A 21,603-nucleotide genomic window follows, 5' to 3' on the forward strand; every position below is an offset into this window, starting at 1 on the left:
TGCCAGGGTGGCTTCTCCCAAAATATTGAACACAGGTAAAGGTGTGATGAGCTTGAGACACACACACCTCTCACAAATCCATGCTGTTTCCTCATCTCCATGGCCCCACCCCCAGGCTCTGGACACCTCCTCCTGATTGGCTGCATTACCCAGCAGCAGCCAATCAGGATGGGGGAAGCTACCCAGCCCCCTAGCTACAGCCCTTCTCTCTCCCTGCACAGGGAAATCCCACGACTCCCCAAGCCGGTCAGGTCACTACAGTATGTCCAGAGAGGTAATGCCGGACATATAAATGTCCAGTATTACCTCAATTATTTTTTTTTACTGTAAAGGGTGTGCAAATACAGGACAGTCCGGTTCAATACTGGACACCTGGCAACGATAATCATAAGGTGTCTTCCAGTACTGATAGGTGTCTTGTGGACTACGCTTTTTACATAAATTAAAAAAATTTGGATTACCATCAGTCTTATAAAATAGAAAACTCAAATGTAATAAATAATCATATAAAATGAACGTCTAATTTAAAAGAAACCAGCTGTATTGAGTCTTAAAAGCATTGTGATGAATTATTAAATAATACATGTAATAGTCTACAAGTTTACTCCATAATGCAACAATGAAATACTTTAAAAGTGGTTCCATTCAAAATATACACACCTTTTCTAGGTTGAAATATCAAGGATAAATATCCAGAAGGATCCGGTGCTCTAGACACAATCTACTCTGTCAGCAATATAAATAGCAATATATGAAGTCCAGAACCTTCTTTCCAGAACATAAGTGTAATATAGAATAGTGCCTAGTGGTATCTACCCACATGTAGAATAAAAATGGCACAATAAAAATCTCCCATAATAAAGAAATTGAAACTTGTCACATAATTCAAGGGGATCCAAAATGGGTTAACTCATATATATTCCTGAGTGCCGATTGTCCATCCTTGTAGTCAGTGGAGATCCTTCGGTGTGCAAACCGCGGTGATAGAAATCAGTAGAGAAAAAGGTGGAAATGCAGAGCACTTTTTCTCTACTGAAATACTGTATCAAGGAAAATGACAGAAGTATTCTAACCTTCTACTTAGAAATTGTAATGTCATTTGTGTCACAGCGGCTGCACTGTACTTAGATTCCTCAATAATCTGGGTTCTGTTTCTTTGGGAACATCAACAACTGTTGTTTTAAGTTAATTATTTAGAAAATGCTGTTCAATAGTGATATTATATTCTGCAGTCTAGCCTCTCCAGGCTCATTTCTTCACCACATTAGGTCAAAATGGCACACGCTACCCATGAGTTTCACATCCTTTCTGTACTGCTAAAGTACAGTAGCATTATCCTCAGAAACAATCAATTACTTAAGGAACCCTTCTGATATCACTCATTAACATAGTACCTTGCTGCAACAAGTCCCTGTCTGGAGTGATGTAAGTGTACAGATGCAGCGGCAATAATTTTACGAAATCACGCAGTTTATACCTCGGAATACCCATGTGATGGTGCGGGACTACAGTGGTGTGAAAAAGAAAGTACACCCTATTTGAATTCTATGGTTTTACATATCAGGACATAATAACAATCATCTGTTCCTTAGCAGGTCTTAAAATTAGGTAAATTCAACCTCCGGTGAACAACAACACATGACATATTACACCGTGTCATGATTTATTTAACAAAAATAAAGTCAAAATGAAGAAGCCATGTGTGAAAAACTAAGTATACCTTATGATTCAATAGCTTGTAGAACCTCTCTTAAGGTTCAGCCACAGCATTTCAATCGGGTTGAGGTCTGGACTTTGACTGGGCCATTGCAACACCTTGATTATTTTCTTTTTCAGCCATTCTGTTGTAGATTTTCTGGTGTGCTTGGGATCATTGTCCTGTTGCATGACCCAATTTTGGCCAAGCTTTAGCTGTCGGACAGATGGCCTCACATTTGACTCTAGAATACTTTGGTATACAGAGGAGTTCATGGTCGACTCAATGACTGCAAGGTTCCCAGGTCCTGTGGCTGCAAAACAAGCCCAAATCATCACCCCTCCACCACCGTGCATGACAGTTGGTATGAGGTGTTTTTGCTGATATGCTGTGTTTGGTTTTCGACAAACGTGGCCCTGTGTATTATGGCCAAACATCTCCACTTTGGTCTCGTCTGTCCAAAGAACATTGTTCCAGAAGTCTTGTGGTTTGTTCAGATGCAACTTTGCAAACCTAAGCCGTGCTGCCATGTTCTTTTCAGAGAGAAGAGGCTTTCTCCTGTCAACCCTTCCAAACAAACCATAATTGTTCAGTCTTTTTCTAATTGTACTGTCATGAACTTTAACATTTAAAATGCTAACTGAGGCCTGTAGAGTCTGAGATGTAACTCTTGGGGTTTTTTGCAATTTCTCTGAGCATAGCATGGTCTGAACTTGTGGAGAATATGCAGGGAGTCCACTCCTAGGAAGATTGGCAATTGTCTTGAATGTTTTCCACTTTTGAATAATCTTTTTCACTGTAGAATGATGGACTTTAAATTGTTTGGAAATGGTCTTATAACCCTTCCCATATTAATGGGCAGCAACAATTGCTTGTCTAAGATCATTGCTGATGTCTTTCCTCCTTGGCATTGTGTTAACACACACCTGAATGCTCCAGACCAGCAAACTGCTAAAACTTTGGCTTTTATAGAGGTCGTCACACTTGCTGATGATCAATTAATCAAGGGCATTTGATTAGCAGCACCTGTCTGCTACTTAACATCTCAATTCCCATGGAAGGAGTAAGGGTGTACTTAGTTTATCACACATAGGTTCCACATTTTGGCTTTATTTTTGTTAAATCATGACACGGTGTAATATGTCATGTGTTGTTGTTCATCTGAGGTTGTATTTACCTAATTTTAAGACCTGCTAAGGAAAGCATTGTTATTATGTCCTGATATGTAAAACCATAGAATTCAAAGAGCGTGTAATTTCTTTTTCACACAACTGTACTTCCAACCTTACCGCCTTAAGACGCAAGTGCATAAAATGGCATTTTAGTGTTCTGGTTTTTAAATACCTGAAATTGACACAGTGGCACTGTAGCACAGTATTGTACACATTACAATTCATTAATTTCATTGCCATTTAATTGCACAGAATCCATGAAATTCAAACGAAGCAGCCGGGATAAACACGTGTGTCTGGGGCGATTGGCCGTGTTAATGACGCATGGAGTACAGTAGCGCACACGAAAACGGCTCCATGATTTGTTCGAATAACGGCCGCTGCATCTGTAAAACGTTGTTCGACACTGATAGATTTGAGTGTGTAAAGATAGTACTTAGCTCAGTATGTAGAGTGTCCCTAAGGATGCGTAGATTTCTTCAGCAAACTTCAGTTGATACATTGTATTGAGTAAAAGAATACAAAGAACAGCATAGCATAATAATTAAGTAATAATCCCTGAAGAACAGGGCATTACTGGCCAATAATAATAATGAATTAATTTAATTATTAAATGTAATAATTTAATATCTAGGAGGCTCATTAATTAGCTTCAGCCAGTTCGGACCTTTACATTCCCCACTCCGGACTGGATGGAGTTTGGACTGGACATCATATCATGAAAACTAGCACTAATTGCAAGAAGAGATTTTTTTTACCTTTGTAGAAGACCCCAAAAAGGTATAAGAATTGGTGAGCTACTGTAAGAGTACATGAAAACCAGCCCATGCTGTTTATTAATAGGAAAGATGTAGCCTCGTGGATAGATTAAGTATAGAAACCCTGTTTTACAAATGTGCAGTGTGTGTGCTTGTATGCTGTATTCAATGGTATATACAGGTATACAGGTGGAAGTTTTATCAGCTTGCATCGTTTACATTGCCTTTATGTACTGTGTATGCTGTTAAAAAACAATACAAATTAAACCACATCATTTTTTACTTTTGTTTAGGTACTGACTATATTTTCAGCCTCAAATTACTATGAAGTTGGCAGTAATAAAGGAGCCTACGTCAAACTGGGGCCTGATCTGGTTCCACATTTTGTGCAGTACCAAGCAAACAAGACTACAAATACGCTGACCATGAGGCAAAGGTATTGCTTTTTACTCATAGAGCACAATATGCTAGAGAGACCTACAATTTGTTACAACACATAGAATTATAGGTGCCCTTGGCAGCAGGACCGCTGACAGGGGGGAGAGTCGGGACAGGTGTCCTGGGCCCGGGGGTTGCGGGAGGACCTGCAAGTTGGGCTCAACCTCTGGCCGGGCTCGGCTACCGATCCTCTGGGGGTGTATTTTTATATGTATTGGGGGCGGGTGTATTTTTTTCAAATTTATTGGGGGAGAGGTGTATTTTTATATCTATCGAGGGTGATATTTTTATATATATAGTGGGGGTGGAGGTGATATTTTTATATGTATTTGGGGGTGTATTTTTATATGTACCAGGGGTGATATTTTTATATGTAGTGGGGATGGAGGTGGTATTTTGATATATATTGGGGCGGTGGTGGTATTTTTATATGTATTCTTGGTGGGTGTATGTATATATGTATTGAGTGGGTGTATTTTTTACTGTATATGTACAGTATTGGGGGGGTGTATTTTTACATGTATTGGGGTGAGTGTATTTTTATATGTATTTGGAGTGAGTGTATTTTTATATGTATTTGGGGTGGGTGTATTTTTTAAACTGTATTGGGAGGTGTATATTTATATGTATTGGAGGTGTATTTTTATATTTATTGTGGGTTGGTGTATTTTTACATGTATCATATGTAGTGGGGGTCAAGGTGGAATTTATATATATATTAGGGCAGTGGTGGTATTTTTATATTTATTTGTGCGGGAGGGTTATTTTTATAAGTATTATGGAGGTGGGATATTTTTATATGTATTGTGGCTGTAATTTTACTTGTAATGGGGTTTGTATTTTTACATGTATTGGGGGTGTATTTTTACATGTATTGGGGGTGCATTTTTTTCAATTTATTTGGGGGGTTTATTTATATATGTATTGGGGGATGTGGGTGTATTTTTATATGTATTGGGGAGGGGTGTATTTTTATATATATATTGAGGAGGGGTATATTTTTACATGTATTGGGTGTGGGTGTATTTTTACATGTATTGGGGGCTATATGTATTTGGGGGGGTGGTATGTATTTGGGGTTGTGGGGGTGTTTGAATGTATTTAGGGCAGTGGGTTTTTTTGGTATGTATTTTATGGGGGGGATTGAGTGTGGGGTAATTGATGGAAGGTGGGGGCAAGTGAGAGGAGAGAGGGGTTGATGGAGGGAGTGAGGAAAAGAGAGAGTGATACAGGGGAGAGAAATACATGGGAGGGTGGAGAATGAGAGTGGGTGAGTGAGGAAGAGGGAGTGAGACTGAGGGGAGAGAAATACATGGGAAGAGGGGGGAAAATAGAGGGGGCTCGTGATGTGTGAAATGGGGGGGTTTGCAATACTACCATGCACGAAGTGGGGGGGCCCCAAACGAACTCTAGTCCTGGACCTGGGAAATCTGTCTGCGGCCCTCCTTGGCAGTGAATTAATTAGCCATGCAAAATTGAATTTTTCTAAATGTTTCATTTGTGTGTGTGCATGGTAACCGGAAACCACTTTCACAAACCAGACCTCTGGTGTACATTGGCAATTAAAGATAACCCCCTATCAGCAATTCATTCTACATAAAGAGGGTGATAACAGTTTTGCACTGACTCTGTTTTGCAATGGTGATAAAAGCCTTCAGAATTTATATAAACTAGCCCCTAAGGCCGCTCTTATAGCGCCGGCGACCGATGACGTCACCCGTCACCGTCGCCACTAGCGAAAGTTGTAATTCAATTTGCAGTGACGTTGCTGGCGACAGGGTCATTGATTGGTTTACAGACAGTCACCTGTGGCGACAGTCTGTAAAAAATCAAACTTAACCCGCTTCCAAATTTTTGGTCGCTCCGTCACCGTCGCGCTTACTATAAGCGCTGGCGAGGGAGTCAATTGTTTTGTTTTGGAGCGACATCGTTTCGCCGGCACTATAAGCGCAGCCTTAGGCAGCAATCTTTATATGTGGCCATGTATGGTTCAATCTACTGTATCTGTACCACCACATAATGACTACCATTAACCCTGACGTTATGGCTTTAATTTGTGAAATAAGAGGTCATATTTACTGTATAACCTGGTGGAAGTTCTCCATATCCTTGACTACATTATGGGCCATACTTACTAATTGGCGCTACTCCATAAGACAACTTTCAGCACCTGAACACACCTTACAGCGTGAATGGGCCATTTAGTGTTGTCTGATGTCTTATAGAATAGCTATACTTAGTAAATGTAGGCTGCTGTTTGTTCTTTTCTCTGATTGTTTCCCCTTACAGTACTTCCCTTGGCATCAGGTTCCACATCTCAATTGTAAACAGAGATTGTATGTCTATATTGCACATTGCATCTACTCTATTACACTGGTAGAATAATACATACAGTATTATACATGACCTGAAATAACAAATGTTTGGTCTCCACAGTAGATGAAAAAGATTAAACGGCACTCCATTGGGCTTAGAAAAATAGCACATTTATTATATAGCAAAAACTATGAACATTTCGGTCCCCATGTCAGAGCTTTGTCACGATATCGATCTTGAGGAAGGTCTGATATTGGGACCGAAACGTTTATAGTTGTGGCTACATTATACATTTGTTATTTTTCTAAGCCCGGTGTGATCTTCGTCATCTTTGGCATTAACCCTCTCCTTGATTGGAGCGATATATCTTGCAGCAAGACACCTGCTGTTATTGTGCGCGCTTCTTTTCTCTGTTTTGTTTCATATATTGGTCTATGCAGTAGGCCAGCATTTTGTTCGCTGTCATAAATAAGTCACAACTGGGACTTACAAAATGCTTAAGTCCTTTCTGTGTATATCTCCCTGTTTTCTAGAGTAAGCACGGTGGAGGCGTCCGCTCTGAGAGCCTTGAGGGAAAAACTGTTTTCTCATAAATCAGATCTTATGAATGCATTCAAGTACTATGACATGAAGCAAAGTGGTAAGTAAAATCATCAGCTAATTCACAGTCGCTGAGTTTTGTGTGGGTTATGAACAATAATTGTTCCACTGCATTTGGTTATGGTTATGACTGGCTAAAAGGTGTTGTGGTCATTCTGTTTTTCTTCATGTCTTAAATGTTCTCTTCAAATCCAGGCATTAGTATTCAGAAATTCTGCAGCAAAATGATGAAACCTTTTTGTATGCCAAGCAGATTTAGATCAAGAGCTCTCTGTGGAAACAAACATTAGGCAAACAAGGAAATAAAACCCAAATGATTTCTTTAGTACACAGCGTCATCTTTTGTTCATGTCTCTGTAGTATAATATATTTCTATACAACAAATGGGCTTCCTCTAAACCCTGTGGCATTTCAAGGTTCAGACAGCTGCTCAGGTCCCTTAACTGTGTCTGCAGCAGAGTCAGTGATATATAATTTCCTCCTTGTTGCTAGATCCACAAAGCTCCAGTAACTCAGAGCTCATAACGTCACATTACTTAAAGCAACAGCGGATGTCATTTGTTCCTGAGGTTAACACATATCCACAACACTAATTATATGCATAAATAACGTCCGTTTATCTCATTGAAATAGGCTTAACGTAACGTAGCGCAAGGTTGCATTAACTTCCATTAATGTGACATTAAGTATGTCTTAGCCTTACTCCAATACAGACTCTGAAATATGTGTTTAACTAAAGATAAAAAGGAAGTTAAGAGGAGGTAAATCATACCCAACTGTGGTGTTACACATTTCAAGGTCTGAATGTGAGAAACACCAAGATTAGGTATGACAAACTAATGTAATGTTTAGTACCTGCGTTTACCTTAGACTTTAAAGGCTAAGTACCATGCTTCCTGCTGTTATAGTTAACACAACGCTCTTTTTGGGAGAAAACATCATGTAACGTTATATTATTGTCCTTTGAAGACATCTGATAAAGCATAAAATGATGTTAACGTCATGTAAAGTCACTTAACAGAGATCTGTGTATCTAGGCTTGGAGTTGATTTTATCTTGTATTAAACAAGCCCTATAGCTACGAAGGGCTGATCCCTGCATTGAACTGGAAATGTATGCATTTGGATTATTTGCATATTGAAATTCACATAAATGTATTTTTACGTGTATTACATCAAAGGGATATCACAAAGTCCATGTGCTAAGCCTTTTTGAAGAGCAAGCCATCGTGTTGAAACGAGATATTAAAAAATTGTTCATCTACACAGGTTATATCACTTTAAATGACTGGGCCACTGCACTTGAGTCTGTCTTGAATTTAGGACTGCCCTGGCGAATGCTGAGGCCACAGCTGGTCCGCAGTAATCCAGAGGGGAAGCTGAGATACAGGGAATGGTTTGATGAACTCTCTGTGTGTCAACCAATCCGAGAGGTACGTCTTGGCTTTCTTTGTATTTATTTTTTTAAGATCATTCATTTTATTATTTTTTATTTCCATTTTGTATACTGTATACTTTTTACTTAATGTTGTATTTACAATCTGCTGTGTGGCCTGCAACACATTTCTGAGTTGCACACTTCAGGAATTCAGGTAGCAACAACAACAAAAAAAGGAGCACTGTATTTTAAAACCCAAACTATTCAATTATCCAGCCTCTAGTGTAATAAGGAAGTCTTATTATTAGAGCTCTCCATTAATTCCTAACTTTGGTGATCAACCGCTCCAGTCATGCTGCTGATCTGAAGCTCCTTTCCATGTTGACTAAAGCAAACATGATGGCCATAGCAAAGGTCTTTATATTTATGGCAGTGTTGTAATACAGGTTCGACATCTCTTATGAACTTGTTGGAAATTAGATTGTAAGCTCTTTGGAGCAAGCACTCCCCTTCCAAAATGTTACTGTTATGTCTGAAGCACTAATCTCCTTAATGTGTTATTTACATTATTTGTTATCTATATGTGTAGCCCTGGTAAGAAATGGGGCTATAGTTCTATCCTCCTCCTGGTATAATCCCTGGTAAGGGCAGGTTGCCAGGAGTTATCATGGGTTTCCCCCACTTCAAGCACTGCCCTGAGTGGTGGAGGTAGGTCACCTGACCCTGTGTCAAAGCAAGAGACATAGGGACGGTGCTTGCTGAGATCATAAAAGAGCAGTGCATTTCCTATATAGTGTGTGTTCTGTCAGCCTGACAGTAGTGATAGTGAGTTAGTGAGGAGAGGAGTGATCAGCTCATGAGTAGAGCTGATCTAGCTGTAGTTAGTGAGGTGGACAAAATACCTCTCACCCTGCGTAGGGGGTGAGGGAAGAGCTAGCCCCACTCTGGATGCCTTTGGTCCAGAGTGGTGGCAGGGAACATCCAGAGGGAGAACAGTTAGTGGACTGTGCATCAACTGTACCTGTCGGCTGCTGCTGCTGCTGCCCAAGAGAATAAAGAGACTGCTGCTTTTAAAGATAATCCTTGTGTGAGACTCGAATCTCTCATCCCTGTGGGGAATCTCTGTGGTAAGGATTCCACCCCGCATTCCTGGGGCTTACTATAGATGGAGGCGCTGCACCTTTGAGCAAAGACGAAGGCATTCACCCCAGTAGAGAAAAACACAGTACAAGTGCGCAACTATAATGAATAAACAAAGTGAATTAAGTAAAGTGAAATAACCACTAAATACCCAAGTGAGTATAAGTAACTAGGTTACCAATGAGGAGCGTCTGCTGCTATGATAGGGTGGTCCAAGACCCTGAATATAGACAAAACAAAACACAAAACAGCGCACAACGCTCATGGTGAAGTATGAATGAACAATTTATATTAAAAAGTAATTCAAGGTTCTGCGTACATCAGAAAAAGGTTAAACAAGCATGTAACTGTGACTAAGACAGTTGTTACCACTCGGACATCAGGACACAGGAGAAGGCTGCAGCGGATCACCCGAACTCAGGAGTCTGCAATCATATCGTGCTGTGCTCTCATCTGCTGGGCTTTTAGAGCGGAGGGTCCCTTTGTAGCTTCCCCGTAGTCAAAGTGGGTAAGTCCCAAACTCCGCTGAGGAGTAGCTGGTAGAGGGACAGTCTCACCGATCAGTGTTAGCTCTGCCTCTCACGCCAGCACACTGAACGCCGATACACGCCGACGAACAAAGATGACATCACCGGAGGGGCGTCAACCAGGAAGGTGCCGAAATCATGCTCTTCACTTAGCCAGAAAAGTGATAAAATACTAGGGTACTAACAGATCAATAAAAGTATAATTCCAACGCGTTTCGTAGCAACTATAAAGGCCACTTCATCAGGGAATGAAAGCAGTGAGCAAATGGTCACATTAAATACCTTCTAGAGATCTGCAATAGGTTAATTGTTAATAGCAAAACAACCAATACAAGTAGGCACACCGCATTGGTATTCAGCTGTAGAGCTGATTAACCTAATGATCAGCAACAATACATGCATAATACAAAGTTATATAAACAAATAAAATACAATTTAATGCATAAAAATGAATAAAAAATCTAAATAAAAAATCTAAATGGCTACCAATTGTCAAAGATTCAGCACCATGTTGATACTGTCGCTGCCCCTTTCAATCTCCAACATCCCCGTAAAAATTCGGGGATGTTTTCTGTCTCTCATGGGCCTTTTCCGCGTGGCCCGAAATCACCAGATAGCGTTAATAGCGCTAGACAATGAAAGCGCTTAGCGCTACACAATGAAAATGCCCGCAGGCGCCAAAAATTGCCGAAAACGGCCCGCATCAGCCCGTGCTTTGCCCGCGATTTTTAAAATCGCGGGGAAAAGACCGCAGGAGGCTAAAGGTGGCCGCCACTGTACTAAAAGATATAGAAACAAAGGATTAGTTACATAATTCACATCCACAGGTAATAACCTCAGGCATGAAGGAAAACCAATGAATTTAGTACAAAGACCAGATATCAACATCTTCATTTAACCCCTTAGGGGAAAGGGACTGTAATTGGTAAATCCAATAAGTCTCTTGAACAGACAGATCTTTCATTCTATCACCTCCACTCCTACCTTTAGGGACAATCTTAATCCCCCTAAATCTAAGAGTGGAGGGATCCTTATTGTGATACCTTAAAAAATGTTTAGATAGACTATGTTTATCATAACCATGTTTTATATTTCTAATGTGCTCTTGGATTCGCACTTTGAGACATCGCTTAGTGAGTCCCACATATTGAATATTACAAGCACACTCTATTAAATATACTACATGGGTTGAGTTACAATTAATGAAATCCTCAATTTTAAACTCTTCATTTGTTATTGCTGACTTAAATGTAGTATTATCTTTATGTAAATATTTACATGCAGAACAATTTCCGCATGCAAAATTCCCAATGGGTTTACTTAACCAAAGCTTATCTCTAGCATTATGAGGAGGAAATACGTCACTTGGAGCCAGTGTGTTTTTAAGACTCCTAGCTTTTCTATAGATAAATGTAGGTGTTAATGAAATATGATCTCCAAGGATTAGATCATTGCATAGAATAGCCCAAAGTTTTTTGATAATCTCTTCAACTTTTTTGTTGACTGAGTTAAATGTTGTAATGAAAGGAATCTGCCAGTATCTACTGGTACTCTAGGCACCCTTGGCACAATCATGGAATCCCTATTCATACATCTTACTTTATCCAAATCAAGTAATAAACTGGATTCAGAATATCCCCTTTCAATACATTTACAGAATAACTGCTGAGCTTGTTCCTCAAAGTCTTCCGGGTTACTGCAGTTTCTTTTTATTCTAACAAATTAGCCCCATGGAATATTTGAAATCCATGTTCTCTTGGGGTTACTGGTTGCCATCAGTAGGTTGTTTGAGTCCACTTCTTTAAAAAAGACTTTTGTGGAGACATTCCCACTATCAGTTAGTTTCAAATCCAGGAAATCAATCGAGCTCATATCAGATTTATGACTAAAAATTAAATTCAAGTCGTTATCATTTAGATAGTTAATGAATTCATTCATACTGAACTCATCACCGTCCATACGCAGAGGATGTCGTTAATGAAACGCCGCCAAACAATTACATTCTGATGGAATGGATTATTGGTCCACAATCTCTGCTTCTCCCAGTTCCCCATATACAGGTTTGCGAAGCTGGGGGCAGAACGTGTCCCCATGGCAGTTCCGCAAACCTGCAAGAAGAACTGGGAGAGGAACATAAAATAATTATGAGTCAATATGAATTCGATTGAGCCAAGAATAAACTCTATGTTGAGGGGGTGTAGTGTACAGTCACCCTCCAAAAACGATCTTACTGCCAATAATCCCTTATCGTGAGGGATGTGTGTATATAGTGCCTGCACATCACAGGTCAGCCATCTATACGTTGGCTTCCATTTGAAGTCAACAAAATTCTGCAGGACTGAGGAAGTATCTTTTAGGAATGAAGGTAAGATGGTTACATAACCTTGTAAAAAGAAATCCACATATTGCGATAAATTCGCCCCAGTAACCTGTTCCTGTTGTCCCCCATGTCATCGCGGGAGACTCAGGACCTCCTGTTGCCAGCAGGTATGCACCACAAAGAGACATCTAGCCAGACCCCAGAACACCTTAGGGGACCCAATCTGCGATTAGGGGGGGGGGGGGAAGAGGGGCTAGAGTTGGAGGCGCTGCTGAGATAAACAGGACAGGTTTTCAGCGAAGCAGAGCTGAAAGATGTATGTACACTTTCAGAGCAAGTGCTGCAGAAGAATGGGCATTTTTGCAGACTAGGGGTAGTCAGGAGAGACAGTCCTCTCACACAGTACACCCTAGGTGCCCTAGGAGGGTGATGTAAATTTGGATAAAGTGGCTATAGCTGTTCTAGTCGCCTTGAGGCAGATAGTGAAGGATTCCTGTGGGGGTAGCCTATTAACTAGGTCAGGGACTTCAGCATAGGGTCTGCACTATGAGTGGCCAAAAGTAGGTTGACGCCCAGTACTTAAGAATGCCAAGTATACTAGCCAGTATCCAGAAAACACACCACAGAGTGCTTGTAATGAACCGTCAGCGAGTGCGGTGTACAAGGAGAGAGTTCTGCTGCGGTGTACAAGGAGAGAGTTCTGCTTAGCCTGGGGTATGCCATGCATTATATTCATTTGTTAGAGCACCATTAAGTGTAGTAAGTGTCTAGGAACGGGTTACACCATAGACACTGAGAGAAGCGCTATCGTGGGCTTAGAGGGCTCACTAAAGATGGCTGCGAGAGATACATGTGCTCTGCAAGGCATGGAGGAGGTTAAAATGGCAACAGCTGCGTCATTCACTGCAACGTGTGTTGCAGCCAGTCTAAAATGGCGACTCCCGCCAAGCCTAGATCGCGCACGTGCTGCGTGCAAACAGGGGCAAGAGAAATGTGGCGAGAGATGTGCAGGGGTTTGGCGCCAAACCCAGATCCTCAGCCAAAAGAAGGGAGCGGCGCGAAAGCTGTAGCCGCACCCACCTGTGCAGTGACTGGCCGACGGACGAAGCCACGTCACACAAAGAGAGAGTGTGCCCCTCCTCTTGTTTCCACCAGAGGGAGGGGGCACACTGAGAACCAATCCCAACAGTCCTCCCCAGCGGAAGGAGGGACAGGAAGGGAGGCTGAGGAACTTCACTTCTGCTTGACTGGTGAAGGAGAAGGAGCTAAATGCGAAACTAGCAAGCTGAGTGAATCAACCCCAAAGCAAAAGATGGCTGACCTAAGCGTAACCACTTATCAGCTTCCAGGAGGCCTCCTGGTTGTGGAGGTTGATAGCCGAGAATATCTGCGGTGCTTGTGCGTCCAATGCAGGTCACCCGGACCGGCCCCAAGTACAACGGCACGGTGCCAACAGTGTGGCATGTTCTACCTCTGGCCTATCGAGCCATGCCCTACAATAAAGACCCCGCGAAGGTCCACCACCACCCCTTCCGGTCCTTGACGCACTTCCGGTGCAAGACCAAGGAGTGGATGGAGATTCCGCGACGACCATCGATGACGTTACTTCCGGGCCAGACTGGCGCAGAGGCCCGGAAGCTTTGATTGCTTCCATAAAGGAGAGCTGGGCTGGAAGCAGAGTTTGAGGAGTTTAAGGCCCAAGTAGCCAAGCGGGGAGCCCGAAGCGCTGCCGCAAGAGACAGTAAGAAAATACCTACCGGTCGTGGCATCGCCCGACTCAGAGAAACTGTACTGGACTATGGCGATCCTATGGTCACTGCCCCTAGCGCCATTGCCCCGGCCACTGCCCCTGCCAGATCACGTGTCGTGCCACCGGGTCCTAGTGGGAGTAAGCTGGATAAGACGCCCATGTTTTTAACTGATTGGCGGGATTGGGTGACAAGTGATGAGGGTTCTGATGGGGAGATACCATTGTCAAGTGTTGCACATGTACCTAACCCCACTGTGTTTAATCCTGTTCCTAGAGGTAGGGCCCGAGGGTCCCAGTCTACTGCAAAAGCGGGCCCCGTAAGTCCCAAACCACCAAAGATGAATTTCACGGTTTTTAAGAATGTCATCAGAGGAAGGCATAAAGGCTCGCACTCTACAGAGGCAGCGACGTCTGGTGTATCCTCCAGAGCAAAGTCTGAGGAAGGTACGAGTGTGTCATCCTCATATGAGCTCTGAGATAAATGGTGGGCACAGTTATTCACAGGATATCATGAGGGGATGGACCGCACCTCATTTGTGTTAATAAAGAAAGATACTGTAGATCACTGGTGGGACGTAGGCACCTATTCTCCACAGGAGGTTGCCGACGAGTTAGATAACAGGTGGAGAGTAATTATGCAAAAAGTGATTACCCCCAAAGGCTCATCTATTCTGTACGATGATATTGCGCCTGAGGAGCCAAAGTTCTGGGTACTGCCAGGAAAGGCTGGGAACCGGAACCTTATTAAGTTAAGTAGGGCAGACAGAGCCGTAGCGGTGAGATACCGGCAATCTCATGGATATGAGTTTCCATATGTGTCAGAGCCGATAATGCAGGAGATCGAGGACCAGAGAGACACCTGGCTCAGAGATGCAGTCCGTGAGCATTTAAGAATTAATTTTGGTAGCACTACCTACATAAGGGAAGACAAAATATGTTCTATAATGAAGGCTTGGAGTACAGGCAGGAATACATTTATGCATAACATTCTGTACAGACCGGAGAATGGGCCTGTACAACACTTCTTTGTTAAAATTGTGGATCACAATGGGCGGGAAGTGAAGAAGCCTGATCCCCGTCATTACAATTGAGTTAGGGTTCTCCATGTTGGGAGTTTCCCTGTGTTATGTCGCCATCATGGGTGTTACAGTCTAGTGTACACAACATTGATTAACTATGTTTTGTATGTTCACAGATTGTTCACCTGCAGGATGGTCCAGCAAATTAGGCCAAAGTGGGGACCATTCAATTCCACCTGAGGGAGAGTGTAGCCCTGGTAAGAAATGGGGCTATAGTTCTATCCTCCTCCTGGTATAATCCCTGGTAAGGGCAGGTCGCCAGGAGTTATCATGGGTTTCCCCCACTTAAAGCACTGCCCTGAGTGGTGGAGGTAGGTCACCTGACCCTGTGTCAAAGCAAGAGACACAGTGGTGGTGCTTGCTAGGATCATAAAAGAGCAGTGCATTTCCTATTTAGGTGTGTGTTCTGTCAGTCTGACAGTAGTGATAGTGAGTTAGTGAGGAGAGGAGTGATCAGCTCATGAGTAGAGCTGATCTAGCTATAGTTAGTGAGGTGGACCAAATACCTCTCACCCTGTGTAGGGCGTGAGGGAAGAGCTAGCCCCACTCTGGATGCCTTTGGTCCAGAGTGGTGGCAGGGAACATCCAGAGGGAGAACAGTTAGTGGACTGTGCATCAACTGTACCTGCCGGCTGCTGCTGCTGCCCAAGACATTAAAGAGACTGCTGCTTTTAAAGATAATCCTTGTGTGAGACTGGAATCTCTCATCCCTGCGGGGAATCTCTGTGGTAAGGATTCCACCCCGCATTCCTGGGGCTTACTATAGATGGAGGCTCTGCACCATTGAGCAAAGACGAAGGCATTCACCCCAGTAACCTGTTCCTGTTGTCCCCCATGTCATCGCAGGAGACTCAGGCCCTCCTGTTGCCAGCAGGTATGCACCACACAGAGACATCTAGCCAGACCCCGAACACCTTAGGGGACCCGATCTGCGATTAGGGGGGGGAAGAGGGCTAGATATGATTGTCGTGTATTACTGCTGTGAAGCGCTATGTACAGTTATGGCGCTATATAAATAAAGACATACATACATACATACATACATACAAGAGCAACACACTTTAGAAGAAAAAGATGAGATTTTCACATTAAAGTAAATATGATTTAGCAGTCATCTCATTACACTTACTTACATGAGAGCTCATACTTTATGACCTTTGATTTCACTTGCGACAGAGAGGGTATTGGTCAGATGGTGTCATCCATAACTAATTTGTAAATAGGGAGTATATATTAGAGTATATATAAATGATTATACATTTTAATTATTCTTGTACATAGCCTCTTCAATGCAGTGTGATATTGGTAACTGTAAAGTTTGATATTGCTTCCTCACTGTATCATTTAGTTTGCATTGATCTATCTTTTGCAGCACTTACATGCAAGCTTGCTGGAAGCTCTTTATAGAAACAGATCAGATTTGGAGACAATATTTAGGATAATAGACAGCGATAGCTCAGGTAAGTGTACTTAGTGAACTCTCTTCTTATCAAATTATCTTTGCATGACCCTGTCACGATGAACGCACTTATTCACAAATTTATATTTTGTGGATCCCAATTGAGCAGAACAAGTTGAGCAAAATAAACTGAGATTTATTCCCTTGATATGCAAATACACGACAACTGCAGAATACACTTAATAATTACACTTACTGGTATAGGAATAGGGGAAATTGTCCAGTGAACGGAGACCACAGGAAAAATGTCTTTTAAACGTGCTGTCTGTTTGCAAGGGGTGCAACAAACAAAGCCCATAAATCCTTGGAAAACAAAATGTCCATTCTGAGTCCATGGGGTTAGTTAAAGAACCCCCAGCACAAACAAATTCCTGAAGATGGGATGCACTTCTTGTTATGCTGGAAAGCATTCGTTGACTTCTGGAATTGCAGGCTGCTGGACTTGGATGCAAAACTTTGGAAAGTTTCTTCAGATGTTACAAGAAAAATCAGCGAATGGGGATAGCTTGGGGAGCATGTATATAGGGTATATATAGGGTCCAACATAGCCCTCCAACCCCAGGCGTGGGAAAAATCATTCCCCAATCCCCTGCTTGCACACAGTTTGGAGAGTGGGCACTCTAGGGATTTCCTGTTCACACAGAGTCTGTGCGACAACGCCACCTTGGCTACTTAGCATAGATGTACTCCCCTCTTTACCTGGCCTCGCTCAGGCTGGAAGGGAAACTCAGGGGATGAGCTAGCCCAAATGGGCAACAGGATTTCCTATTTAGCTTCCATCTGGCCAACTCACATCCACCTGACTGGGGCTTTCATATGCAGAGACTCACAGACGTTGGCCCAGCATGTTACCTTTGAAGCTTGCATAGGAAAGTGACCCAGTTCATAGGTATCAAAACATTTGGTTCTTGTGTGCATTTTAATGACCGCAGAAAAAAAACTTCCTCTTACTTGTCCATTTTAAAACCTGCAGCAAAAATACACTTTATTGAACATACATGTTCCCCTTATCTCCCAATTATATTTTTCATATGTGTGTGCTTGGGATATACGCTACTGAAAGCACATACAATCCTGAAAAATGGGGACAGCAAGGGACAGAGGGAAAAATAAGACATGTACAGTGCATGAAAAATTAACCTCTTCATCCCCAATACGAAATAGGGGTAACCAGCCAAGCACACTGCCTTTATTAATGCACTGATTACCCCCATTTTCGTCACAGACCCAGACATTGGAAATGTGTACAGCAGGTACAAAAAGACACACATCCAACTCTGAATGATTTAAGTGAATATTAGACTCTCTGCAAACTGACAAAAAAGTACAACTTATAGTCATGTTCAGAACTGCCTGTCGTCTGCTTTGACGATTCAACATTCAAATGTACAAAGATTTACCTTAAAAGAGCATTTACCAGTCTACTTCTGAAGTTAAAGAACGCACAATCCCTGCAAGCTCTAACCCCAGCGCCCACCACATTTTATATATTTGTGTCAAAAGGAGTGCTACTGGGCGTGGCCAAATGTATACAACTAAAGACAAAAATACCCAATGCTACATCCAATGTGACAGAAAATACATAGTAAAATATTTAAATGTTTGTATTCTCATAAGTATGGGTCATTTAGTTAAACCATTTGGCCAAAGCGTTATAAGCCTGCAGCCACGTCACTGCATAGTGGCATGGGGAGGAGTGAGTTTAAACCCGGGGAGGAAGGGCCACCAACCTCCAAACAACTGTTACCAGTTGACAATTAATGAACACACAATCCTTCCTGAGTTTAAGCTCACTCCTTCGCTCCTTTTAAGTAGCAGGTTTTTTCATATACCTGTGCAGGACAGGTCTACTGAGAACATTCTCCCTCCACTGCAGAGGTAAATGAGAATACTAGGTAGTATTAGGGACCTGCATACTGGTCATGTTGTGACATGGCTGTAGGCTTATAACTCTTTGGCCAAAGAGTTTAACTAAATTACCCATACTTATGAGAATACAAACATTGAAGTATTGTACTATGTATTTTCTGTCACATTGGATGTAGCATTGGGTATTTTTGTATTTTGTTGTATACTTCTGAAGTTTCCCATATTTAAGCTATGTTCTAATACACTCGCCACCATAAGGCCCTGTCTATATCTATATAATGGTATTTTATGGAATCTTATTTGCATATTATAATGAGCCATGACATATTTTGGCCCATAATAAAATTAACATACTTTGCATGGGTTTTCCAATGTTGGTAACATCATAGCTTGAGGTTTTCAAGTTGTAACTAAATACAGATTCCTCTTTTTCCCAACCCCTTATTGAAAGCATTCACTGAAAAAGCTAATCAAGTCAGTATCACAATAACTCAGTTTAGTCTGTGAAAAGATTGTGTTTTCATTGGATTTGTAAGGATTTATTGAAGGGTAATGCAGGAGAAACAAATATATATTGGTGGGAGGCCTGTACCAACACATTCATCCTTACAGAAAACTATCCTTATGTTTTAACCTATCATCTAAAAGAGGTTAATTTGTTTATTTTCCTGCTTCTGATGCAGGGCTGATTTCATTTGAGGAGTTTCAACATACATGGAAGCTGCTCATTTCCCACTTAAACATAGAGGTCAGCGATGAAGCCATTTGTAACATGGCTCGAAGCATGGACTTTAACAAGGACGGGAACATAGACATCAACGAGTTCCTGGAAGCCTTTCGATTAGTCGACAGACCCCACATTGAAGATAAATAGAAATACAGAGTGACAGATCTTCACAAAGAATCCACTAACAGTGCAGCTAGTTGATAAAACTGCATTGTAACAGTGATATCCAGGACCCTTTGGTTGGTCTTGACTGGACTGTATCTAATGCAATGTAAAGATAATTGAGCTTGTTTAAACCTTGCAGCTATAATATTTTGCATTCTCCTTCTACTACAAAGGACCTAAAGCTCAATATGCTGTCTCAGGGAGCTTGCAAAGCACAATTTATACTCCAGTGTTTATGAGAGTTAATTATAGCACAACAACCCAGCAATCTAGAAATGCTCACACTTCTAAATACAGAAACCGGAGCGCGCGCGCGCGCGCGCACACACACACACACACACACACACACACACACACACACACACACACACACACACACACACACACACACACACACACACACACACACACACACACCTGGCTGGAGCATCAAATAACAGCAACATTACACACTGTAAAATACAGGTCAACTGATTTATTTTAGTGTGCAGCATGGAAATCTATTTGCTAAAGTTGCTTATGAAAAATAACAGAATGGTAAAGAAGGGAGTACGAAGTAGTGGAGAAATCCTGAGAAGACAAAAAGAAGAGCTTTGAGGGAAGAAGCCAAAGGACAATCAAAGCCAAGTTCAATCATTTGTTTTAAAAATAATAGTGCAGTACAGTACAGCAGCTAGCCTGTGGAGATATGTATCAAAAATAGTGCAATTTGCACCAATCACTGAGCAAATATATATGCCAGTAATATCATATGTGAATCTTTCTAATCTCGCTTGGCACAGTTCTCTTTGGAGCAGAGGTTAAAGCCACCTAAACATGCCACGTCAACGCAATCATCCTTTCATGGTTTTAAAAAGTGTTACGAAAGATGATTTTTTTAAAAACCGATTGAATAAAATGTTATTGTCCACCTATGACTAGCTGTTCACTAATGGCTACAAAGGGTTTAATATATTCCTAATATTACACTACCTTGCATACCAAAGAGGCATTGCATGTCAATATATCGTATGGCAAACTAGAGGTTAATCCCCACTCATTTCCTGGGTGCTAACCTCATATTACTGTTTGACCTTTAGTGAATCTAGGTCTATATGTGTTTTCTCACTGTTGATATGTCAGTCATTAAAGGTTGCGAATAGCCATTTTTATCCCTGAAACAGTAAGATACTTCAGAGGTTGCGTTCAGAGACGATGACACATTTCCTAGGGCCCAGGACTAGCGTTTCGAACGGGGCCCCGACCACCCCGTGTTGGCGATCTTGCGAGCCCCCAACCCCCCAGTTCACACCTCACGAGCCCCCTTCTCTATTTCCCCCCCCCCCTCTTCATATGTATTTCTCTCCTACCCATCTCACTCTTACCCTCTCTTCCTCACTCACTCCCCCCTTCACTTACACCTCCTCTTCTCTTTCCGCCCTCCATCAATTACCCCACTCTCACTCAATCCTGCTTCCTCAATCCTCTTTCCTCACACTCATTCCCTCCCCCCAGTCACACACACAGTCCCAACCACGATAATTACCCCACCAAATACGTACAAAACCCTCACGCCCCAAATACATACTGTACACAAAAAGACCTAGAGTTACCTACCTTGGGGATGGTGTCAGGCTTCTGGTGCCCTAGCTCTCCCCAGCTATGTGGGCATCAAAGAGAGGCCCTGCCTAGGACAGTGAGAGAGGCCCTGCGCAGGACAGTAAGGGACGCCTGCAGCTGGAGTGAGTCGGGGCCCAGCAGCTGAACAAAGCAGTTTGGCCAGGCCTGACTTCTTTGCCCAGCTACCGGTCCTCCCATTGCCGCCGGGCCCCAGCTCTCCTTCACTGACACTAACACTGTCCTACGCCGAGCCTCTGACCAAGGTGCGCGCCGGGCCTTTCTCATGCCGGTGCACACCGGAAGCTGGGCCCAGCACGCGCCGACATCAGAGAGGGCCAGTGCGCATCAATGTCAAAGGCTCGGCGTGGGACAGTGTTATGGTCAATGAGGGAGGCCTGGAGCTGAAGAGAGCCAGGGCCCAGCAGCAACAAGAGGATAGGCTCTTCCCCCTCCCCCCGTCGGAGGCCCTGGTTGTGATACGTTTTAGTGGACCATCATATCAATCATCAACATTGTGTGCATTAGGTTTCGACTTTTGAGATTGCAGAAGACTCTATCAGATGTGATCTCTAAACTGAAATGGGAGGCTTAAATATATAGCATATCAGGTT

At 42.4% G+C, this 21,603-nt stretch overlaps 1 protein-coding gene across 1 annotated transcript in view; it reads left to right on the forward strand.

Annotated features, from left to right (window-relative positions):
* PPEF2 (protein phosphatase with EF-hand domain 2) overlaps positions 1–20,303 on the forward strand; it is a 79,276-nt gene extending 58,973 nt beyond the window's left edge. Inside the window, exons 13-17 of the mRNA XM_075605411.1 lie at positions 3,920–4,062; positions 6,914–7,020; positions 8,249–8,412; positions 16,546–16,633; positions 19,185–20,303. Coding sequence (XP_075461526.1) covers positions 3,920–4,062; positions 6,914–7,020; positions 8,249–8,412; positions 16,546–16,633; positions 19,185–19,375 — 693 coding nt within the window. The 3' untranslated portion in view covers positions 19,376–20,303. The remainder of the gene's footprint in view (positions 1–3,919; positions 4,063–6,913; positions 7,021–8,248; positions 8,413–16,545; positions 16,634–19,184) is intronic.
* The last annotated feature ends 1,300 nt before the right edge of the window (positions 20,304–21,603 follow it).

This window comes from Ascaphus truei, chromosome 1 (assembly GCF_040206685.1).
Source record: "Ascaphus truei isolate aAscTru1 chromosome 1, aAscTru1.hap1, whole genome shotgun sequence".
Lineage (NCBI taxonomy): Eukaryota > Metazoa > Chordata > Amphibia > Anura > Ascaphidae > Ascaphus > Ascaphus truei.